The sequence below is a fragment of the Megalobrama amblycephala genome, linkage group LG24 (genome assembly GCF_018812025.1).
Source record: "Megalobrama amblycephala isolate DHTTF-2021 linkage group LG24, ASM1881202v1, whole genome shotgun sequence".
NCBI classification, from domain to species: domain Eukaryota; kingdom Metazoa; phylum Chordata; class Actinopteri; order Cypriniformes; family Xenocyprididae; genus Megalobrama; species Megalobrama amblycephala.
In genome coordinates, this window is record NC_063067.1 from 25,160,438 (window position 1) to 25,183,990 (window position 23,553).

The window sequence follows — 23,553 nt, forward strand, 5'->3', positions numbered from 1 at the left end:
CGACTAGCTAAAACATTCTAGGACTGTACTCAACACACAGCGATTGTTTCCTGCGACTGAAGCAGATTTAAATACTTGCACATAGAATTTGAACACCGACGGTAACACTTTATAATAACGTTCAGTTATAAGTCATTTGTGACTTGTTAATTAATGATTAACAAATCATTTACAAAACATGAATATACATTTATAAATGATTTATAAGTTATATACTAATACTTTATTAATGTTTTATTCATTCAGTTATAAGTCATTTATAAATTATTTGTTAACTATGAACAAATCATTTACAAAGCATGGCTATACATTCATAAATGATTAATAAGTGATATGTTAACATTTTATGAATGTTTTATTAATTCAGTTATGAGACATTTATAAGTTATTAGTTAATGATGAACAAATCATTTACAAAACATTACAATATACTTTCATAAATCATTAATACATGTTATGCTAACAATTTACAAATCTTGTTAAATAAATCAAACAAATCATTAGTAGATAGTTTATAAGTTTTTAGTTAAGACATTATTTATCACATAATAATTGAAGTATTTATGACAATTGTTTTAGTATCATTATCTCAATAAACAATTGTTAATCATGAACAAATGTTGAACAAATCATTAGTAAATGATCAGAATATGATTTATTGATAAATTTGTTAGCTGGTCTGTGTTCAAAAGCACAAATATTCAGGTATGCTAAAGCACAACTTTTAAGAAGAGTAATTTATTTGTTTTGAAGTGGATGTACATTTATTAATGCCTTACAGTCAGGTGATTCCAGTAGATTATATTAAATCCTTTCACTCATCAGCACAGGCTTGTGTTCTGTGTGGAGTGTTTGGGGTCTAGTGATGAAGTCATCCTCTGATCCGGATTTACCTTCCACTGAAGCTCACATCAGGTGCACAGAGTTAAACACTCCATATGTGTCAGAGAAGACAGCTGTCTATACCCTCACCAGTCAGCACTTACACTGCATTACACACTACAAAGTGTTCAACGCCTGTTATAGATGATGTGTAAATGCATTAATAAATAATTTGCAAAACTTTCTGCATACCCTATTCTAAAGTGTAAACTATTCATCACTTATAAATGTGTTACACATCATTTGTAGACCTTTCTTACCTGTTACAAATTATTTGTATATGTATACAAGTCATTTATAACACTTTCTGCATACCCTATTCTAAAGTGTAAACTATTCATCACTTATAAATGTCTTACATATCATTTGTAGACCTTTCTTACCTGTTACAAATTATTTGTATATGTATACAAGTCATTTATAACACTTTCTGCATACCCTATTCTAAAGTGTAAACTATTCATCACTTATAAATGTCTTACATATCATTTGTAGACCTTCCTGTTACATGATCCATCTCATTCCATCACTTTACCCAAGCCTAAACTTTACATTATTAAAAAAAACAAAAAAAAAAACACGGTCACTCTGCCACCGTTTAACCAACACTTAATCATTTAATTTTTATTTTGTTTTTAATGGAACAGCTCCTCACCATAACATGAAAACACACCATAAACCGATAATAAACGTAGTCCGTTATTTCGTGCATTTTTTTCAAGTCTTCAGAAGTCAGACGATGCAATTGTGTAAGGAAAAGATTCTTATAAAGTAATATAACCATTATACATTAATCGTATCAATCCGCCGTTTCATAACTTTCAAAATTAGCGCTTCTCACAATACGACACAGTTTGCGGCAGTGACGTCAAACCTTGCTCCTTATTGGCTGTCACCGGCTGTCACATGTGATTTGCGACTACCATAGAGTGTTTGCGACATGCCGAATTTCAGTTGCTGTGTTATTCAGCGCGGCGGTTAAAAGGATGGAAATGCAGATCAGAGGAATGTTTGCAGCGATTAAACACTTTAATTTCATTCTGTAACTCACACAAATTTATGATTTGCTGTCATTTCGCTGGTAATGTAGCACATACGTAGTTTTGTCTGATTTGTATAACGTTACTGTTTTTTGTAATGTTTTAAATAAATGATTGTGACTAACGTACATTTATCTGCCTGTTATACTACGTATATTGTCAAAATGGTTATGGTTAAGGTTATAGGGTGGAGTAGGGAGCTTAAAATTATTCTTTTTATACAACAGTATATCAACTAAGATAACAGTCACTGTAAATATATCAATATTGCGTTTTTATTTTTGTGAAGTGGCTAAATGTGGTCATATTTAGATATAAGAGGTGAGTTAGGGGCTCAAAGATATCTATATAATAGTAAAATATATTTGCATAAAAATATTATAATTTTATATAAAAATATATAATTTAAATATCGGGATTCGTATAGATTTTTAGATCCTGTAACTGAAAGGTATACTTTGCATATGGCAAATAAATGGTAAATTTACAGATTTTAGTTTGTACATAATTTATAAAGTAGATCTGCAAATGATATGTAAGACATTTATAAGTGATGAATAGTTTACACTTTATAATAGGGTATGCAGAAAGTGTTATAAATGACTTGTATACATATACAAATAATTTGTAACAGGTAAGAAAGGTCTACAAATGATATGTAAGACATTTATAAGTGATGAATAGTTTACACTTTAGAATAGGGTATGCAGAAAGTGTTATAAATGACTTGTATACATATACAAATAATTTGTAACAGGTAAGAAAGGTCTACAAATGATGTGTAACACATTTATAAATGATGAATAGTTTACACTTTAGAATAGGGTATGCAGAAAGCTTTGCAAATGATTTATTCATGCATTTACACATCATCTATAACAGGTGTTGAACACTTTGTAGTGTGTACTGCAGTGTAAGTGCTGACTAGTGAGGGTATAGACAGCTGTCTTCTCTGACACATATGGAGTGTTTAACTCTGTGCACCTGATGTGAGCTTCAGTGGAAGGTAAATCTGGATCAGAGGATGACTTCATCACTAGACCCCAAACACTCCACACAGAACACAAGGCTATGCTGATGAGTGAAAGGATTTAATATAACCCACTGGAATCACCTGACTGTAAGGCATTTATAAATGTTTATCCACTTCAAAACAAATAAATTACTCTTCTTAAAAGTTGTGCTTTAGCATACCTGAATGTTTGTGCTTTTGAACACAGACCAGCTTACAACTTCATCAATAAATCATATTCTGATCATTTACTAATGGTTTGTTCAACATTTGTTCATGATTAACAATTGTTTATTGAGATAATGATACTAAAACGTTTTTTTCATAAATACTTCAATTATTTTGTGATAAATAATGTCTTAACTAATAACTTATAAACTACTACTAATGATCTGTTTGATTTATTTAATTAAGATAACTTACAACAAATTTTTTAATTGTTAGCATAACATGTGTTAATGATTTATGAACGTATATTGTAATGTTTTGTAAATGATTTGTTCATCATTAACTAATAACTTATAAATGTCTCATAACTGAATTAATAAAACATTCATAAAATGTTAACATATCACTTATTAATCATTTATGAATGTATAGCCATGTTTTGTAAATGATTTGTTCATAGTTAACAAATAATTTATAAATGACTTGTAATTGAATGAATAAAACATTAATAAAGTATTAGTATATAACTTATAAATCATTTATAAATGTATATTCATGTTTTGTAAATTATTTGTTAATCATTAACTAATAAGTCACAAATGACTTTTAACTGAACGTTATTATAAAGTGTTACCGGGTCGGTAACACTGAAATGGCGCGTTTTCGGTCAACCACAAAAAGTGGCAATTTTAACATGCTATAAAAAAATTATCTGTTGGGTATTTTGAGCAAAAACTTCACATACAACACTCTGGGGACAACAGAGACTTATTTTACATCTTGTAAAATGGGGCATTATAGGCCCGTTTAAAATAAAAAATACTAAATAAATAAAATGAGTTAATTAATGTTAAAAAGATACCTATCAGGGTATTGAATTGACCCTGTACTTGTTACTAATGATACTGGAGATAGGCTAGTATCATTATTATTATTATTATTTTTTTTAATTTCAATATCGAAATTGGTACTGGATTACCAGTATATTTGGCAACACTAATATGAAGTATTCAGTTGAGGACAGCTGGTTTTAGGGGTAGTGAGTGATAATAATAAAGAGAAAATCAAATGAAATGGTATGTTTGTGTTAAGAACATACTAATGATCATCTCTGACTCATTTCAAAGTAGAACTGTTGGTATATTACAAAATAAAGACAGGAAAAGTTGTGTGACATGTCTTGTCTCCTTTCTCAAGAATCAGTGAGCCGACTATTAGTTTAAAGATGAGATGAGCCAAAAGAAAATTTTGTAATGAATTGGATCGATTGATTGATTGAGCCTAGCCTCAAAATAGCATGCCGGTTCTTGCCAGCAACTTGTCCTCCTGAAGCTATGACATGCTGTTCTCTTGTCACTGCTACAGATGGACACAAAGCACCTTTAACCGTCTGCCCATATGCTCCAAGTTCATAACTAAAGGCTTTGCACCCAATGCACTTTGTGTCTTGCCACAACGTTCCTGAGCCCCATTTCTAATTAAAAAAGTGCTGAAATGTGTGCATTTTCTGCCTTGTGAGGTACATGTTTGGTGCCACAGGGATCGCCTGAAATCAGCCTTCAGCAAGACCTAGTTGGCTGCATCGTTGTCTGTTGTCTACATAGGCAGCATCTTCCTAATGCAACATCCTAATGGAAATGGAACCTAAGTGGCTAATTTGAAGTGCTTTTTTTATGTTCTTTAATATCACTACTATGATTCCACAAAAGACTTATTCTCACCAAGAGTGAATATTTGCTGCAAATATGTAATAAATATTTGTCTCAAGTAAGACTGAATCGAAACAGTATCCAATGACGGAACAAAGATTGTTGAGTACATCTTTTTCCCCTACTTAAGTCACGTTTTACATCTGGATTGGATTCAGAGCAATGATCACATCCATCAACACTCCCAAAGGTTGCACAGTCCTGTACCTCATCCTGGGTTGACATTTTGTTTGGTAACAGTTTTGGCAGTTTTGATTTATATGCTGCGTAATGTTTGATGATCGCATTAGCTTAAGCAATGCTTCTATCGCTTGTTTCTGCTGCTGCTTTGCTTGCTTTTGCATCCGGAGATTCCATACTCTTTCAGAATATGTGTAATATCGCCCCCTTCCGCATAACAGTGAAAACATGGATTGCTGGAAAATTCCGTCAATGGTGGGAAAGTGTTGTCATTAATGACAGAAAATACTGTAAATGGCAGAGAAAGAGTTAAAGGCATGGTTCACCCAAAAATAAAAGTTCTGTAATTTACTCTCCCTCATGTCGTTCCAAACCCAGAAGGCTTTTGTTTATCTTCAAAACACAAATAAATATATTTTATATTTCTTTCCCTCAATTGAAAGTTCAATCCACCAAAATGTTGATGTTTCAAAAAGTTCATTATAAAAATAATCCATACAACGCCATATGTGCATTGTTCAGAGTTAAAACCTGTTCTGTTCATCATATAAAGCAATTCTGTCTCTTCAGAAGTCTTGAATTGGACTTCATATGGATTTTGAATTTCTTATGGAATTCTTATGAAATTCATACCTATAGGACAAATTTATTGCTCAGTGGTTGCTTTTCTTAACCTCATGAGACTTAGTTGTGATTCTCATATATCCTCATTGTAGTATCCATAGAGTTTCAGATGTTTCTCCTAAAATTCCTTAGGAGAAATAAGAGTAGACTGAAATGAGACATGACAAATATCTGAGAGAAAAAGAGTCAAAACTGAGAGAGTGGTTTAAGAAACTTAGAACATCTCTTTATTGTCTTTCTGCAGTCTCTTTCAAGACTTCATTATAGGAATATTTTATTGCTCAGAGGTTGCTCTTTCTAAGCTCATGAGACTTCTCACATATTGGGCCCTATTTTGATGATCTAAACGCAAAGTGTACTCAGGGCGTGTCCAAATCCACTTTTGCTATTTTAACGACGGAAAAATGGTCTGTGCGCCGGGGCGCATTTTTGAAATGGGTTGTCCCTATTCTCTTAATGAGTAATGGGCGTAACGTTCAATAAACCAATCAGAGTGTCATCTCCCATTCCCTTTAAGAGCGAGATGCGCTCCTCCATGGCGGATTGCTATTTACATGGCGGAATTTGTTGGCGGAAAAGCTGAACGCTTTTCAAGCGAAGAAACCGATCTGCTCGTGCGCGAAGTTAAAGCGTGCGAGCAGATCATCTACAGGACAAGCAGAAATCCACCAAAGCTGGTGAAGAAGGCGTGGGATGAATTAGCAGTGATTGTGTCCTCGTCTTCTGGCATCAGATGTTTTGCTGAAATTACCTGTTAAGTGGCCAGTCAATCTTTCAGTCGTCTGCGTTGGATGCAGGCTTTCAAATAGCTCCGCGCGATGAGTCAGTTAATATATGTGTGTGTGTATTGGCACGATTGTTCAATTAATTAGCCAATTTCGTTCATCATTATAAGTAGTAATAGGCTGAATTGAAAATAGGTAGCCTAATTCTAATACACGCAATGACTATTCATCATTACATTTTTATATTTATGTAGCCTACACAATAATATTGTTTTACACTGTAATCCTTTTGTTTTTAATATTTGGCATGTTTGTGTGATGCGCATCCCTGTGTGTAATAAGCAAAGTCAACGCGCACTGTGGACGCACCCAGAGGCGCAGTTTCTACCAACGCGCTCTAACAAAAAAAAATATTGCGCCATTGACTTTAGACTTTAGACTTTAGACCAGGTTTGAGTTGGTCTATGGCGCAGTCTATTTTCAGCTCCTTAAAATAGCAATGCGCCGGCAATGCGCCTGAACACACCTCTTTTTTAGACCAAGCACGCCCATGGGCGCACTAACTGGCGCAAATGCATTTACTAATTTAAGGACGTGGCGCTGAACGGGAAAACGCGAACGGCGCCAGACGCAAACTAGCAAACACACTTGCACTGCGCCTTGAGTCGCATTGTGCCGGTTGTATTATAGGGCCCATTGTGATTGTCACATATCTCTCATTTCAGGATCAACACTGTCTCATATGTTTCTCCTAAAATGCCTTAAGAGAAATAAAAGTAGACACAACTGAGACATGAGAAAGTTCTGAGATAAAGGAGTACAAATTGAGAAACAAGAAATCTCTTCATTGTAAAAAATATTTTCAGAAGGTTTTTTTTTGTTGTTGTTGTTGTTTTTTTCCCCCTTACCTTTAGTGGACAGGACAGTTGGATGAGAAACAGGAAACAATGGGAGAGGTGAGAAGAGAACAGGAGCAGGAAAGTACCTTTAGCTGGGATTCAAACTCGTGCTGTCTGAGGAGCTGCTGTGTCTCTGTGTTGATGTGCTGTCCATAAGGCTTTGGTTCTGACAGAGTTTTCACTAAGCTCGGGATACTAAAAGCTGATTTTTCTCTTATATGTCTCATTTAGGTATCGGCTTTGTATTTTGGTGCCAGCAGCATAAACTTGGCATAGTTGCATATTAACTTAAGAACTAGTTTGACTAAGTAGCAGTTAACCAAAGGGCAGTCAGTCTTACTTTCCTGAAATTAAACAGATATACCTTTTCATGCAACTGACTTAAAAAAAGTTATTACCAGGATTGAAGGGGAAAAAAAAAACAAAAAACAAAATGATGACTAACTTTTAAGACTAACTCTTAAGTTTTTGCAACCCCAAATGTTGTCAATTTTATTTTAATAATATTTTTTTTAAAAACACTGGACGTCTCACATTTGTCTCCTCTTAAAGTTTAGATCTCAACAACTTTACAAATTGTGCACCAATAAAGTAAAAAAAAAAAAAAAAATTGCTACAGGAAAGGTATTCATGTACTTTCTTTGCTGAAAGGCACATTAAATGGCTTATGACCTAATCCTTGACTAATTTGATTATTAATACATAGTATTGATAGAAATGTTTGAGTTCACATTGAGACATTTGACTTGGTATACACATTGCAAAATTGTTGAGATCACTTTTAAAATTTAGAGGAGGCAAATGTGAGAACGCCAAAGTCTTTAGCTAAAGAGAAAAGTAAGAGCACAGTGTGTGATGTTATTGAGATCTCTTTTGAAAATTTAGAAAAGACAAGTGTGAGGAATCCAGTCTCTAGCTGAGGAGAAAAGTCTGAGCACAATGTGTGATGTTGTTGAGATCTCTTCTAAATTTTAGAGGAGACAAATGTGGGAGCTTCTGAATCTTTAGGAGAAAAATCTGAGCACAATGTGCAATATTATTGAGATCTCTTCTAAACTTTTAAGGGAACAAACGTGAGAGATCCAGAATCTTTAAGAGAAACATCTGAGCACAGTGTGTGATGTTGTTGAGATCTCTTCTGAATCTTTAGAGGAGACAAATGTGAGTGATTTAGAGTCTTTATCTTAGGAGAAAAATATGAGCATAGTGTGTGATGTTGTTGAGATCTCTTCTGAATCTTTAGGGGAGACAAATATGAGCGATCCAGAGTCTAGGTAAAGAGAAAAATCTGAGCACAGTGTGTGATGTTGTTGAGATCTCTTCTGAATCTTTAGAGGTGACAAATATGAGCAATCCAGAGTCTCTAGGTAAGGAAAAAAACAGTGTGCAATGTTGTTGAGATCTCTTCTGAATCATTAGAGGAGACAAATGAGTGATCCAGAGTCTCTAGGTAAGGAGAAAAATATGAGCACAGTGTGTTATGTTATTGAGATCTCTTTTAAACTTTAGAGGAGACAAATGTGAGACCACCAAAGTCTCTATCTAAGGAGATAAATATGAGCATAGTGTGTGATGTTGTTGAGTTCCCTTTCGAAAGGGAACTTCAACTCTGCGCTAGACTGCGCTATGGGGAACCGTCACTCGTGACAGGTGTTCGAAATGCCAAGAATCACACAACTCCAATCCTTTTGGCCGGCGACAGCCTATGACGTCAAACAGCATGAACCGTGACATATAAAGGGAGCGCCTGAGGCTCGACGAACGGTTCCTTTCTGTCCATGAATGTTGCAGCTCCCATAGACTTTCCATTCTCTCCTGATCTCCGCGTTTGAGATAGGGAGGGCATGGAAAGTCCCCTGGCCATTCAGATTTGGATCTGAGCCAGACAGACGGGAGGAGGAAGAAGCGAGAGTGAGATGGGTGATCAATTGTAAACACCGTTGCGTTTATAATCGATCCCCCAGCCATTTAAAGGGTGATTTATATCTACCCTCTCCTCTTCTTCTTCTTTCACCTCCCATATATACAGTATATGCTCAGGCGCTTCTTTTACAGTTAGGCTGTCGGCTGGCCTTTTGATAATATTTTTCTAGCTTTATTCTGGCTTGATAGTGACAGTGCTTTTAGGCTAAAAAGAACTTTTGATTTCATCCTTCTTCATGCATTAATAAGGAGAGAAAATCTTCGTTCTGCGAGCCGTAGGAAGGTAAGCTGGGTCTATACTTATGTTTATAAAAAGTGTAGGCCTTGTTTTTCCTGTATAGCTTTCCTGAGCATGTAGTCAGTAAAGTTAGAAGGGGTTCTTTTGGGCAAAATAACTGTAGCATTAGGTTGGCTAATTTTCAAAATATGCAGGCCGCTTTATGGCTGCTATTTTGTAGCCTCCTATGTTAGAGTAGCTTCTCAGCTAATACTTTAACCCTCAGGGGTCTGAGGATTTTTGGGGCCCTGGAGAAGTTTTGACATGCCCTGACATTTGTGCTTTTTTCAGTTGTTCATAAACATATTAATGGAAAAAGTGTCATTACAGTGTATTAAGCACAAACTAGGCTACAATAATATGTGAGGAACATGTATGTACATGTTTGTATTTTTGAAGGAATAACGTTTATGCGTGGTTATTGAAAAAACAAAAAACTTAAGTCACTGAAATAAAGCCAAAAATATATATATTAAATCTGTGTTCACAAGACTTCTGGGTATTGGAGGTTGTAGACTAGAGTTTTTGCTTCAAAATGAGGTAAAAATTATGCTGCCTGCTTATTCATATAAAACAATAGAGAGATTTAAAGTTTCTAAAACATCTTTGGACAAGAAACACGTGGAGGCGTGAATCATCATGAATAATGGGTGATTCTCACCTGAGAAGACAAAAGAATTGCATAAAGAGCTCTAATGACCTGCATAAATAATGAGCTCTTTCAGACAGGTAGGCTGTGAAAAAACCCTCTGTTGATCATGTCTCAAATCTCATCATGGTGTAAATCAAACATACAGAAAAAACAGCAATACTGTGAAATATTATTACAATTTAAAATAATGGTATTCTATTCTTTAAAATATAATGCATTTCTGTGATGCAAAGTGTCTGAACAGTTATGTTACCTCTGTGGCATTTCATATAGGCTTTTAGCTTAAAAGCATGCACATTTGGATAAATATTGATGGATTCTCATATGTTTATGTCAATTTTCTATACAGAGGAGTAATATTTATTCAATATTTATTGTCATCACTATGAGCGCTGGATACTGTTTTCAATTCATACTTGCAGCCGGAGGGCGCTCTGTGCACCTTTAGTCCACAAATTCATCTAAAGAAGAACAGATTACATACAGATTACATAAACACAGAATGTTTGTTTTCGATTTAACTTACACGATTTAAAACCTGACATTTCAACGTTTTTTTAGACAGAAGTCAAATTTTTTTTGAGATTAGTATTCACTAAGTTACAGTTCATTTTCTGAGAACTATCAGATTGGACTTCATTCAGAGGGAGACGAGAGATCACGCATCATGTTAGTTTTCTTTATTTTGCAATAATGACCGCCGACCCGAGGGAGTTAATTTGGTTTGAGTTAGCACTCGTCGCTTAAGTTATTTGTGTACGGGATGGCTTATTGGCCGCCTGACACTGTTTACTTGCAGTGCTTAATTTTCTCCTCATATTTGGAGGTTTCAGAATGAAGCCCAAGCTTTGCTTGGCCCAGTAGGCCTTAGCTAGCGGCTAGGCTAGAGCTAGGTTTAGGTGTTTGTTTGTTACATCACCCTTATTATTACTATCCCTGTGAGGTTGTATAGTTCCTAGTTCTGGCCTCCTCCTGAGGGAGTTGTGGGCCGTATGCCTTTTTCCCCTTCGATGTAGGTGCTATGGCTGAGGTTAACAGGTAAGGTTATAGGCTGTTATTAGCCTTCCTGGTGCTGTTTTTCCCAGGTGGTAGGCCCTTATCTTTGAGAAGATGAGTTATGCAGTGCTGCTAGGCCCCACTTTTTAGAACTTTTGTCATGCTTATAATGTCTTCGCATGAGCCCCTTGAATTATATTCAAGTTTCAGATTACAATGCTAAATATTCTAGCTTTCATTCTCTAGGGTTCATTACAGATTCCAGTTCTGTTCTGTGAAACATTTATCCTGTTTGGATGGCATGTATTACAAAGCATTCATGTTTGCTTTGGGTTCTAAGCTTTAGCCCTACATACATATGTGAGCTTACTCATGTGCTGCCACAGGTTAACGCCTGTTTCTGTGATAGCAGGCTGTGATTAGCCTCTATCTATGAACGTGGTGTTTTGTTGTATTCCCCGGTTAGGGTGTGTGTTTCACTGAGTGCATCACCTGTTGGATTGCACACTCAGGTTGAGTGTAGAGAGTCTTATTCTGGTTAGAATAGTATGATCTCTGTTAGCTCCCAGTCGATCATGACCACAGCAGCTGTCTTGCATTTGTTGTTAGATTGTTGGCTCTTTATTGTAGCCTCTCTTTTATCACAGCTTGTTTTTGAGCGCTGTTGGTTACGATCATGAGTTTGCTCATGTATTTTTAGCACTGCCTAAGGCTTTTAGCTCACGTTGTCTGGGGTAATAGGCCTGTTCGGCCTCCCTTAGTCCGTGATAGCATTTATGTGTACTAAGGTACATTGCCTGTTATGTCCACTGGTTGGCACCACATGGTGGTAAAAGTAGTAGGCCTGGCCAGGCCTCCTTCTGTACCCTCTGTGTTGCCCCAGCTGGGCTGATTATGTCTAGACTCATTCCATGGTTAAGTCATGTTTTGACTCTCGCCACCTTCGGCCACGCCCACCTCTGTACGAATAGGCCCTAGGTTAGGCCTTTCGTTGAGTTCTGCGGCGTAGTGTGTACTTCTCATACCTGAGGGTTTCTCAAGTACTTGGCCTGCGGGCTGGCCCTAGTCATGAAGCTACCATTGGTTGATGCCATGTGTTCATAGAGGTTGTAGGCCCCCGTCAGGGCCTCCTATGTGTCATGCTGGAGTTAGGCTTTGTACTCCTCTCGCTTAGAGAGTAAAAGGTGCTTTTACTGAGTACATCCCTGAAGTGGCTTGCCTCTCGAGGTGAGCTCTTGTACTAAAACCAACTTTTGGTCTGGTTTTATGCATTTGCTGCCTTGAGCTTGGTTTCCTTTAGCTCTAGTCGAGCTAAATAGCTACCCTGTCTGTTACTCGGTTCTATTTTGCTCCTAGAACTTTAGCGGCCGCTAGCTGATGCCGCGTGCGACGGGTAGGCTTTAAGGGCCTCATTTGTAAGCATGCTGGCTTTTTCCCTGTCAGTTTTTATTTACTTTACAGTAAAGGGTCTTATGTCGCTGGCTGGCCGGGGCTTGGGCTGGCTAATGACCTTCCTTTTTAGTCGGTCTGTCTAGCCTGAACCTCGATAACACGGCCACGAGCTGATGCCACGTGTCTGCTGAGGTTATAGGCCCACGGGGCCTTCTTTAGCGCGTGTTGGCATACGTTGTACTCCTCTTGCTTAAAGAGTGAAAGGGTGCTTTTACCGAGTACACTGCTTATCGGATTGTGTTGGATGGGCTGTCTTGTGGGCACTCATAGCCACCTAATTAGTTGGTTGGTCAAGCGCTCAGCATGCTTTGTTTTCAGTTCTTTGGCCTTATGGGCCATCCTGAATACCACCTGGTGTGTTGGGTTCGTGTTGTGATGTTAGTTCATTGTAGAACTCGTAGGTATGTTGTAGGCCCCTTTTGTACGGCCTCCATGGTTATGTGCCTACAGTACAGTCTGTCAGGTTGAGCTTCGTACTTCCCTCTGGGTTGACCGCGTAATTGTGCTTAGCTCCCTAAGCTGGTCATTGGTTGTAGACTTCTATGAAGTTTCCCACTGAGACCGGCCCTTAGGCTGGTTTGTGCTCCCTTTACCAGGGTTTTTCTAGGTTTTTCACAGCCTCCTCAGTGCTTTATCAGCCACTGAGTAGATCCTAGGATGAGCGGATTATACTCCCCTCAATACGAGGGTTTATTGCGCTTAGCTGAGTTCTGATCTCCGGGATGCCCATCTCTTAATGGCCGCTAGCTGATGCCGCGTGTAACAGGTAGGCCCTCGGGGCCTCCTTTGGGAACATGCTGGCATGTACCTTTTGCGCTTCTTTTACATTGTTTTTGAAGACCGTAAAAGGGATTTTATGTCTCATTAACCTTCTCTGTAGTCGGTTTGTTCTGCCTGGAGCTTGATAACACTGCCACGAGCTGATGCCACATGTCTGCTGAGGTTATAGGCCCATGGGGCCTTCTTTAGCACGTGATGGCGTATGTTGTACTCCTCTTGCTTAAAGAGTAGAAGGGTGCTTTTACCGAGTACACTGCTCGTTGGATTGTGTTGGATGGGCTGTTTTGTGGGCACTCACAGCTACCTGGTTGGTCATGCGCTTAGCATGCTATGTTTTCAGTCGAATGGCCTCATGGGCCATCCTGAATACCACCCTGTGTGTTGGGTTCATGTTGTGATTAGTTCATTGTAAGAACTCTTAGCTATGTTGTAGGCCCCTTTTGTTCGGCCTCCATGGTTATGTGCCTACAGTACGGTCTGTCTTTTAGGTTGAGCTTCATACTTCCCTCTGGGTTGACTGCGTAATTGTGCTTAGCTCCCTAAGCTGGTCATTGGTTGTAGACTTCTGTGAAGTCTCCCGTTCAGACTGGCCCCAGGCTGGTTTGTGCTCTCCTGTACCAGGGTGCTCTAGCGCACAGCCTCCTCAGCGCTTTATCAGAAGCTGAGTAGATCCTAGGATGAGTGGTCTTACTCCCCTTAGTACGATGGTTTATAGCGCTCAGCTGAGTTCCGCTCTCCAGGATGCCCATCTCTGCGTGTGGGTTTGAGTTGCTCACTGCCCTTTCGCAGTTGCTCTTACCTGCTCTCCTCTTTTGGAGTTTGCGCATTGGAGATTCTGTATGTCAGACAAGGTTGGCCCAGACTATGTTTGGCTTTCGCTAAATTAGTACGGCCTTCTTGGTGGCGTCAGGGGTGAATTTATCCCCCTAGTGACTGGCCGGGGATTCCTTCTGGTTCCCTGGCCACATTCCCTTTAAGTGACCACTTCCTACGGGTTGTTGGTCCCAGATGCCTTGAGCAGCCTTGGCAGGCCTTTAACGAAAGGCCTCTTTTAGGCTCAGCTTGGGCAGTTGGCAGTAGGGAATGCTGTCACTGACAGCCTTGGAGAGTTGCTCCCGGTTTTTCCCTGGAACTGACTTTTTGGGCATGCACTCTCCTCCAGCATGGCGGCATGGGTATATCGTTCCCCATAGCGCAGTCTAGCGCAGAGTTGAAGTTCCCTTTCAAAAGGGAACGTCTCAGGTTACGCATGTAACCATGGTTCCCTGAGGGTTCCCAAAGAACGAGACTCTGCGCTTCCCTGCCATGCTTCGGGATGCCTGCTGAATAGTCCCTCAAAGACGAGAAGGTGTTGACTGCTTCCTCAGGCGCTCCCTTTATACGTCACTGTTCGCGCCGTTCGACGTCATAGGCTGTGATTGTGTGATTCTTGGCATTTCGAACACCTGTCACGAGTGACGGTTCCCCATAGCGCAGTCTAGCGCAGAGTCTCGTTCCCTGTTCTAAGGGAACCATAGTTACATGTGTAACCTGAGACGATCTCTTCTGAATCTTTAGAGGAGAGAAATGAGTGATCCAGAGTCTCTGTCTAAGGAGAAAAATATGAGCATAGTGTGTGATGTTTTTGAGATCTCTCCTGAATCTTTAGAGGAGACGAATATGAGCGATCCAGAATCTCTAGGTAAGGAGACAAATCTGAGCACAGTGTGTGAAGTTATTGAGATCTCTTTTAAACTTTAGAGGAGGAGACATGTGAGACCACCTCATTTATGTCTTAGAGAAACATTTGAGATGTTAAAGAGATCTCACTTTTGATTTTTCTTTTCTATGGGTATGGGTTACTAACGATTTTTTGTGTCAACATTTAGGTGGAATGGATTCAATAGATGGACAGAAATCTCTCAGGTTTAATTTATGCAGTTAGATTTCAGAGCAACATTTTCAAATGATAATTTCCACAGAGCTTGTTGCAGCCCATCCTGGCATTGCCTTGGGCTCAAGGAACGGTTAAAAAAAACCCTGGTTTACACTAATGCCGTCCTTAGCAGCCCTTGCAAAAACTCTGAGAATGCAATGTGTACTTCCTTAGTGTTATGAAAAACATTCTGACACATTTTTATCTGATCTAGCTTGTGAAGCTGAAAGTGTTTGCATTTAAATACTTGCGTAGACAATGTTTCTGGGTTTATCCATTTAGATTAGTGCTTTTGGTTTGAGCTATCTTATAAGGCAACACAATTTTGCTGGCTTCTAATTGTAACAGCTGTGGCATCAGAAGCTTGCCTATCATGCCTAAAATGTTGCCACAGTTACAACAAAGATTGTGGTGTGTCAGCAGAAGAAATTCAGCATCACAGATTGTTGCAGCTCACAAGGATTTCCAACATCAACCAACAGGTTTCACTATCATGCAGAGCCAAGGTTTGATGTGTTTTAACACCTACACAATTCCAAATTATTTTGATATTTCTCTGCAGTTGTCAAGATGGTTCCCATGAATTTCTCTGATACCTTTTTTGTTGTTGGGAACAGAATAACACCTTACATAACTGAACAAAGTACAATAAAGGTTGCCATACATTACAAATAAACCTTTGTTGTTGTCATATATTACATATAAACCTTTAGTCATTTCACCAGTACATTATATCAGTAAACATTTACATACCCTTACAAAAGCAATCATCTAAACCACAGAGGAACTTGTTAACCATTTCCTCCATTTGTTCTCATTTGTTCTCTTTGCATTTGCAGCTGAAGTATATACAGACGTGGACAAAATTGTTGGTACCCTTGATAAATATGATCAAAGATGACTATAAAAATAAATCTGCATTGTTTATCCTTTTGATCTTTAATTTATAAAATTACCAAAAATCTAACCTTTCACTGAAGGAAAATAATTGAAAGTGAGGGGGAAATCACATTATGAAATGTTTTTCTCCAAAATACGTTGGCAACAATTATTGGCACCCTTTTATTCAATACTTTTTGCAGCCTTCTTTTGCCAAGATAACAGCTCTGAGTCTTTATGCCTGATGAGTTTTGAGAACACCTTCAGATTCCCAGTTCCATGTTGGTTGCTTCTTCTCTTCAGTTCACTCCACTCATTTTTTTTTTTTTTTTTTTTTTTAAGGGTTCAGGTCAGGGGACTGGGATGGCCATGGCAGAAGCTTCATTTTGTGCTCAGTGACACATGTTTGTGTTGGTTTTGGATCATTGTCCTGATGGAAGATCCAACCATGGCCCATTATTGGATTTCTAACAGAAGTGGCCAGGTTTTGATTTTTTTTTATCTGTTGGTATTTGATAGAATCAATGATACCTTGTATCTGAACAAGATGTCCAGGACCTCTAGCAGAAAAATAGGCCCACAACATTAAAGATCCAGCAGTATATTTAACCGTGGGCATGGGGTACTTTTTATCCATGTGTGCACCAAACCCGTCTGGTGGGTTTGCTGCCAAAATGCTCTTTTTTAGTTTCATCTGACCATAGAAGCCGGTCCTGTTTGAAGTTTCAGTCTTGTCTGACAAATTAATATGCTGGAGATTGTTTCTGGATGAGAGCAGAGGATTTTTCTTGAAACCCTCCCAGGCAACTTGTGGCGATGTAGGTGCTGTTTGATCTTTTTTTTTTTATTATTCTCCAGCTGTGATCCTTGGAGAGTCATTGGCCACTCAAACTTTCCTCCTCACCACACATTAGGACGATTTAGACACACGTCCTCTTCCAGGCAGATTTGTAACATCTTTAGTTGATTGGAACTTCTTAATTATTGCCCTGACAGTGGAAATGGGGATTTTCAGTGCTTTATCTATTTTCTTATAGCCACTTTCTATTTTGTGAAGCTCAACAATCTTTTGCTGCATATCAGAACTATATTCTCCTAATTTTATGAATTAACGATCAAAAGGATAAACAATGCATGATTTATTTTTACAGTCATCTTTGATCATATTTATCAAGGGTACCAACAATTTTGTCCACGTCTGTATGTGATTCTTTCCATTTCTCTGACCTCTGTTACTATTTGGAACCAGTCCTTTCTCGTGGGTGGGTCTTCCTTGTACCATTTCCGTGTTTTTACTTGTTGCCAGTAAAATCTTAAATAAATGTCATCTTTTCCAACCTCATCTGGAATATCTCCCAAATATAAAACATAAAATGATATTGGTAGAGTGAAAATGCTATTAATAGTAGACCATGCAACGTCCCAAAAACTATTCACATTTGGACATAACCAAAATATATGTGTATGATGAGCTTTTTCTACCCTAAAGTTCCTCCAGCATGGCTTTGTAATTCCTTAATTCTTGGTGTGATAAAAAAGTGAGTCAGATTTTTCCAACAAAACTCACACCATATTGAGCTTGTTGAGGTATGTAGGATAATACATATTTTATTCCATTGATCAGGTAATAAGGAAATGCCGTCCTCTTTTTCCCATTTTAATCTTATATATTCTATTGAAGGATTCCTCAAAGTACTTAGCCCTTTATATAATTTATTATAATTGTGCAGAAATTCCTAAATAAATCCATTGGGGAAACATATGATCCATTGTCCCTGGTTTGAAGCTTTGTCCCTGGCTTGTCCCTGGTCTGGATTGTACTCCACCCAATTCAAAATCTGGATATGTTTCTCCAAGTGGAGTTCTTTTACCATTGTAAACCAAATTTTCAAAGTAAATTCAGTTATTGGATTTACAAATTGGATTTGCATTTGAAAATTAGATTTTCCCATGAATTTCTTAAAACGTTCATGAACCAATATATAGCTTTTGTCCCTCAATGATTGGAGCAAGGCCTCCCTCAACAGGAACTTATGTCTAGATACTCATTACATATGGTAAAATATTAGTGTAGTATTATTAATTTTCAAAAAAAAAAAAATGTCAGCACTCTGCAGTCGGCACCTGAATTGAATCGGTCAAAAAGATCCAAACTCAGTAGTTTCTTGTGTGAATCATTCTGACAAACCCTTCACTGAGTGAACTGAATTGCTCAGAGCAGTTACTGAATCTCTCAATGATTGCCAGAAGTGATGGATCATTATGGAACTGAAAGAGAATGTAGTGGAGCAAGGCCTCCCTGCACAGGAACTTCAAGAATGAGAGAACAAGTGATGAAATGCGATGCACTGGTGGTTACATGCATGAAGTGTATCTTTGTACATTTCTGCAAACATGCCATCATTATCACTGTCACAGAATCAACACAGTTCTGCATTGTACTCCAGTAAAATGTATATTTACACGCACACACAAATATATTCATATGCTCACTAACACATTACACACACTCATTCACTGTGTGTGTGGTTGTGTGGGTGGGTGGGGGTAGACCAGGAAAGTGAATTCTCATTCACAATACTAATTCAGAGTCTAAAAAAATGTTTCATCTAAAAAATTAAACTATAATCAAAAAGTAATATAAAATTAAAAAAGAGGCCAAAACTACAATAAACGTGACTGAAATGCTTGTAAGAATAACCTACTATTAATAATGACAATAGTATTCAAGCCTATATGAGCAGTATCCAAAATGAAACAAAAATGTCTGACACATGGTCATTTTTCTTTCTTTGTTTCCTTCACAGGAAGAGGAGATGTTTCGTCCAAATATGTTCTTCTTATTACTTTTACCGCCAATCATTTTTGAGTCTGGATACTCATTACATAAGGTAACATATTACTGTAGTATTATTCATTTTCAAAAAATTAAAAAATTAAAAATGTCAGCCCTCTGCAGTTGACACATGAATTGGATCGGTCAAAAAGATCCAAACTCAGTTGTTACTAGTGTGAATCATTCTGGCAAACCCTTCACTGAGTGAACTGAATTGCTCAGAGCAGTTAATGAATCTCACTTACTAAACTGCAATTTGGTTAAAACAAAGCATGTTTAGTGTGTTTAATGTTTGTGAAACTGATATACAGTAATAGCCTTTAACCATGCGTGGGGAGACTCGGCCTACAATTGATATATTGTAATGGTGAGACCCAGAACTCAAAAACAGAAGTTTGTATAAAACACAAAGCCATGTACACGGCTTATTGCTTTAATAACATATATGTATATATACACCGATCAGGCATAACATTATGACCACTGACAGGTGAAGTGAATAACACTGATTATCTCTTCATCACGCCACCTGTTAGTGGGTAGGATATATGAGGCAGCAATTGAACATTTTGTCCTCGAGTTGATGTGCTAGAAACAGGAAAAATGGGCAAACATAAGGATTGGCTAGACGACTGGGTTAGAGCATCTCCAAAACTGCAGCTCTTGTGGGGTGTTCCCGGTCTGCAGTGGTCAGTCTCTATCAAAAGTGGTCCAAGGAAGGAAAAGTGGTGAACCGGCGACAGGGTCATGGGCGGCCAAGGCTCATTGATGCACGTGGAGAGCAAAGGTGTGGTCCGATCCAACAGACGAGCTAGTTAATGCTGATTCTGATAGAAAGGATCAGAATACACAGTGCATCATTGTTTGTTGCATATGGGGCTGCATAGCCACAGCCCAGTCAGGTTGCCCATGCTGACCCCTGTCCACCACCGAAAGTGCCAACAGTGGGCATGTGAGCATCAGAACTGGACCACGGAGTAATGGAAGAAGGTGGCCTGGTCTGATGAATCACGTTTTCTTTTACATCACGTGGATGGCCGAGTGCGTGTGCGTCGCTTACCTGGGGAACACATGGCACCAGGATGCACTATGGGAAGAAGGCAAGCCGGCAGAGGCAGTGTGATGCTTTGGGCAATGTTCTGCTGGGAAACCCTGGGTCCTGCCATCCATGTGGATGTTACTTTGACACGTACCACCTACCTAAGCATTGTTGCAGACCATGTACACCCTTTCATGGAAACTGTATTCCCTGGTGTCTGTGCCCTCTTTCAGCAGGATAATGCACCCTGCCACAAAGTAAAAATGGTACAGGAATGGTTTGAGGAGCACAGCAACGAGTATGAGGTGTTGACTTGGCCTCCAAATTCCCCAGATCTCTGTCTAGTGGAACATTGGTGGGATGTGCTGAAAAACAAGTCAGATCCATAGAGGCTCCACCTTGCAACTTACAGGACTTAAAGGATCTGCCGCTAACATCTTGGTGCCAGATACCACAGCATACCTTCAGGGGTCTAGTGGAGTCCATGCCTCGAAGGGTCAGGGCTGTTTTGGCAGCAAAATGGGGACCAACACAATATAATGTTGTCATAATATTATGCCTGATCTGTGTATATATGTGTGTATATATATATATATATATATATATATATATATATATATATATATATATATATATATATATATATATATATATATATATATATACATATACAGTACTGTGCAAAAGTCTTAGGCACATCAGTATTTTCACCACCCAAAAAAGGTTTTAAGCCAGTTATTTATATCTTTTGCTGTAGTGTGTCAATAGGAAATATCTGTTCACATTTCCAAACATTCATTTTGCCATTAATTGTAATAATCCAGTGAGATTTTTGAATACACAATAAGACTGATAACAGCCGGTGCTCCACATGGAGATCAGAGCTCACCATCATCAAATCCGTCTTTGATGAAGAAACATATAAAACTGAGACAGACCAAATCCAGAAGAACTGTGGCCGTGTCTCCAAGAGATTTTAAGAAACCTGCCTCCAAAGCTACCTGAAAAATGATGCCCAAGTGTACCCGGACAAGAGCTGTTTTTTTTTAATGCAAAGGGTGGTCACACAAAATATTGTTTTGATTTAGTTAATATAAGTTAATTGATAAATAAAATCTATTTATAACAGTATTTTTTAAAAACGTCCTCACTTTGCAGCATTTTTACACAAGTGCCTAAAACTCTTCACAGTACTGTATCTTTGCAGGCAGGTTTCTACAAGCATCTTAGAGACACGGCCACAGTTCTCCTGGATTTCCTTAGATTCCTGGATCTCCTTAGATTTAGTTTAATCACAGACGGATTCCATGACGGTGAGATCAGATCACTGTGTGGAGCACCGGCTGTTGTCAGACTCCTTGTGTATTCAAAAATCTCACTGGATTATTACAATTAATGGCAAAATGAATGTTTGGAAATGTGAACGGATATTTCCTATTGACACACTACAGCAAAAGATATAAGTAACTGGCTTAAAACCTTTTTTGGGGGGTGAAAATACTGACGTGCCTAAGACTTTTTCACAGTACTGTATATTAAAAGTTTTATAGAGTAGCAAACCTTTTTCAATGAATATGTTAGTACTGGTTGTCCTCAAGCTGTCAACTTTTGAGTCTGTAGTTAGAGACTGTGATAGTTCTATAAACAGATATAAACAGACAAGTTTTTATTCCACAGGGTAATTTTTTCCAAAACATAGGCTCAATCACATTATTCGCCGTCTTTGGAACAGCGATTTCAGCCTTCATCGTGGGAGGGGGGATCTATTTCCTGGGCCAGGTATTTTCTTTCTGTTTTAATAGGCATCAACAGCTTTTCTCATGACTTTTCATGTAAACAGACCTATAAGTGATCATGAGTTCAGTAAGTGGTTTATCTAGTTAGACTAGTTGGCACACCTTAACAGCTCCTTTGACATTATTTCTTCATCATTATGACTGTTATGTTTGGATGTGTTTCTTGAATAGGCTGATGTTATATACAAGATGACAATGACAGACAGGTGAGAAAATGACTTGGCAACATCTGATACTATTGTGCAAAGTGTGTTGAGAGGCTTTGACATGTATGTTCATGTTTTTTCTTTTTTTTCTCTCTAGTTTTGCGTTTGGTTCTCTGATCTCCGCTGTGGATCCAGTCGCTACTATCGCCATCTTTAATGCTCTGAACGTGGATCCTGTACTCAATATGCTGGTCTTCGGGGAGAGCATCCTAAATGACGCTGTCTCCATCGTATTAACAAAGTACGCCTCGCTGAAACATCAAAACTCTCTTTCTGTCATTTTAGACAATTTTACACCAACTGGTCCTGAAACCTATGTGCAATCTTGCCCCCATTCTGCATGTTTCCACTGAAGTATAAGTAGTTGTGGGCAGAAAATGTCATGCATAAACTGGTCACACATTGTTTCTTAGCAGGCTTCCATGAAAGTGTGTCATGCATTTTTTTTCTTGTCTGTGGCCAAGCTGCCGTTGGCTTTGTGGCTTCCAGACATCCTCATTCTGTCATTTTCTGCCTTCTGCTCATTCTCTGCTTCCACGTTTCATGATTTATGGCCATATAAAGGTGTGCTTTATATGGGGGGGAATCTCATTATGAGAGAAATGTTTTTCTCTAATATACACTGCTCACAAATTAATCATACCCTTTTATTCAATACTTTTTGCAACCTCCTTTTCCCATGATATCAGCTCTGAGTCTTCACCTATAATGCCTGATGAGTTTGGAGAACACCTGACAAGAGGTCAGAGACCATTCCTTCATACAGAATCTCTCCAGATCCTTCAGATTCCCAGATCCATGTTGGTGTTTCTTCTCTTCAGTTCACTCCACTCATTTTCTTTAGGGTTCAGGTCAGGGGACTGGGATGGCCATGGCAGAAGCTTCATTTTGTGCTCAGTGACCCATTTTTGTGATGGTTTTGATGTTTGTTTTTGATCATTGTCCTGATGGAAGATCCAATCACGACCCATTATAAGACTTCTAACAGGGACAGTCAGGTTTTGATTTTTTTATCTGTTGGTATTTGATAGAATCCATGATGCCATGTATCTTAACAAGATATCCAGGACCTCCAGCAGAATAATAAGCCCACAACATTAAAGATACAGCAGTATATTTAATTGTACACATGGGGTACTTTTTACCCCTGTGTGCACCAAACCCATCTTGAGTGTTTGCTGATAAAAAAAGCTATTTTTTTGTTTCATCTGACCAAAAGATCAAAAGTATTAACGATGCAGATTTATTTTCACAGCCTTCTTTGGTCATATTTACCAAGTGTATGAATCATTTTGAGCACGACTGTGTATATATACAGAGTTTTATAATCGACTAGGACTAATGGACTTTAGACGCCCTGTTTAATTATAGGTTTATTCAGGATTGCCACATTCAGTTTGTTCAAGAAAAGCACACTTGATGAGAATGGCATTGTGTGGTGTAGCATTAAGTTAGTCTTCACTAGAATTACTGGAAGAGCCAAACCCATTCATTAGAAGGAGGTGTCCATATTCTTGGCCATGTAGTGGATATAAATTCATGGGTGTTTCTTTAGTCCTCTTC

At 38.4% G+C, this 23,553-nt stretch overlaps 1 protein-coding gene across 1 annotated transcript in view; it reads left to right on the forward strand.

Annotated features, from left to right (window-relative positions):
• The window catches only part of slc9a8 (solute carrier family 9 member 8), a 67,140-nt gene that overhangs the window by 27,203 nt on the left and 16,384 nt on the right, over window positions 1-23,553 (forward strand). Inside the window, 4 exon segments of the mRNA XM_048177531.1 lie at window positions 18,921-19,004; window positions 21,666-21,767; window positions 21,956-21,990; window positions 22,088-22,231. Of these exon segments, the coding sequence (XP_048033488.1) occupies window positions 18,921-19,004; window positions 21,666-21,767; window positions 21,956-21,990; window positions 22,088-22,231 (365 nt within the window).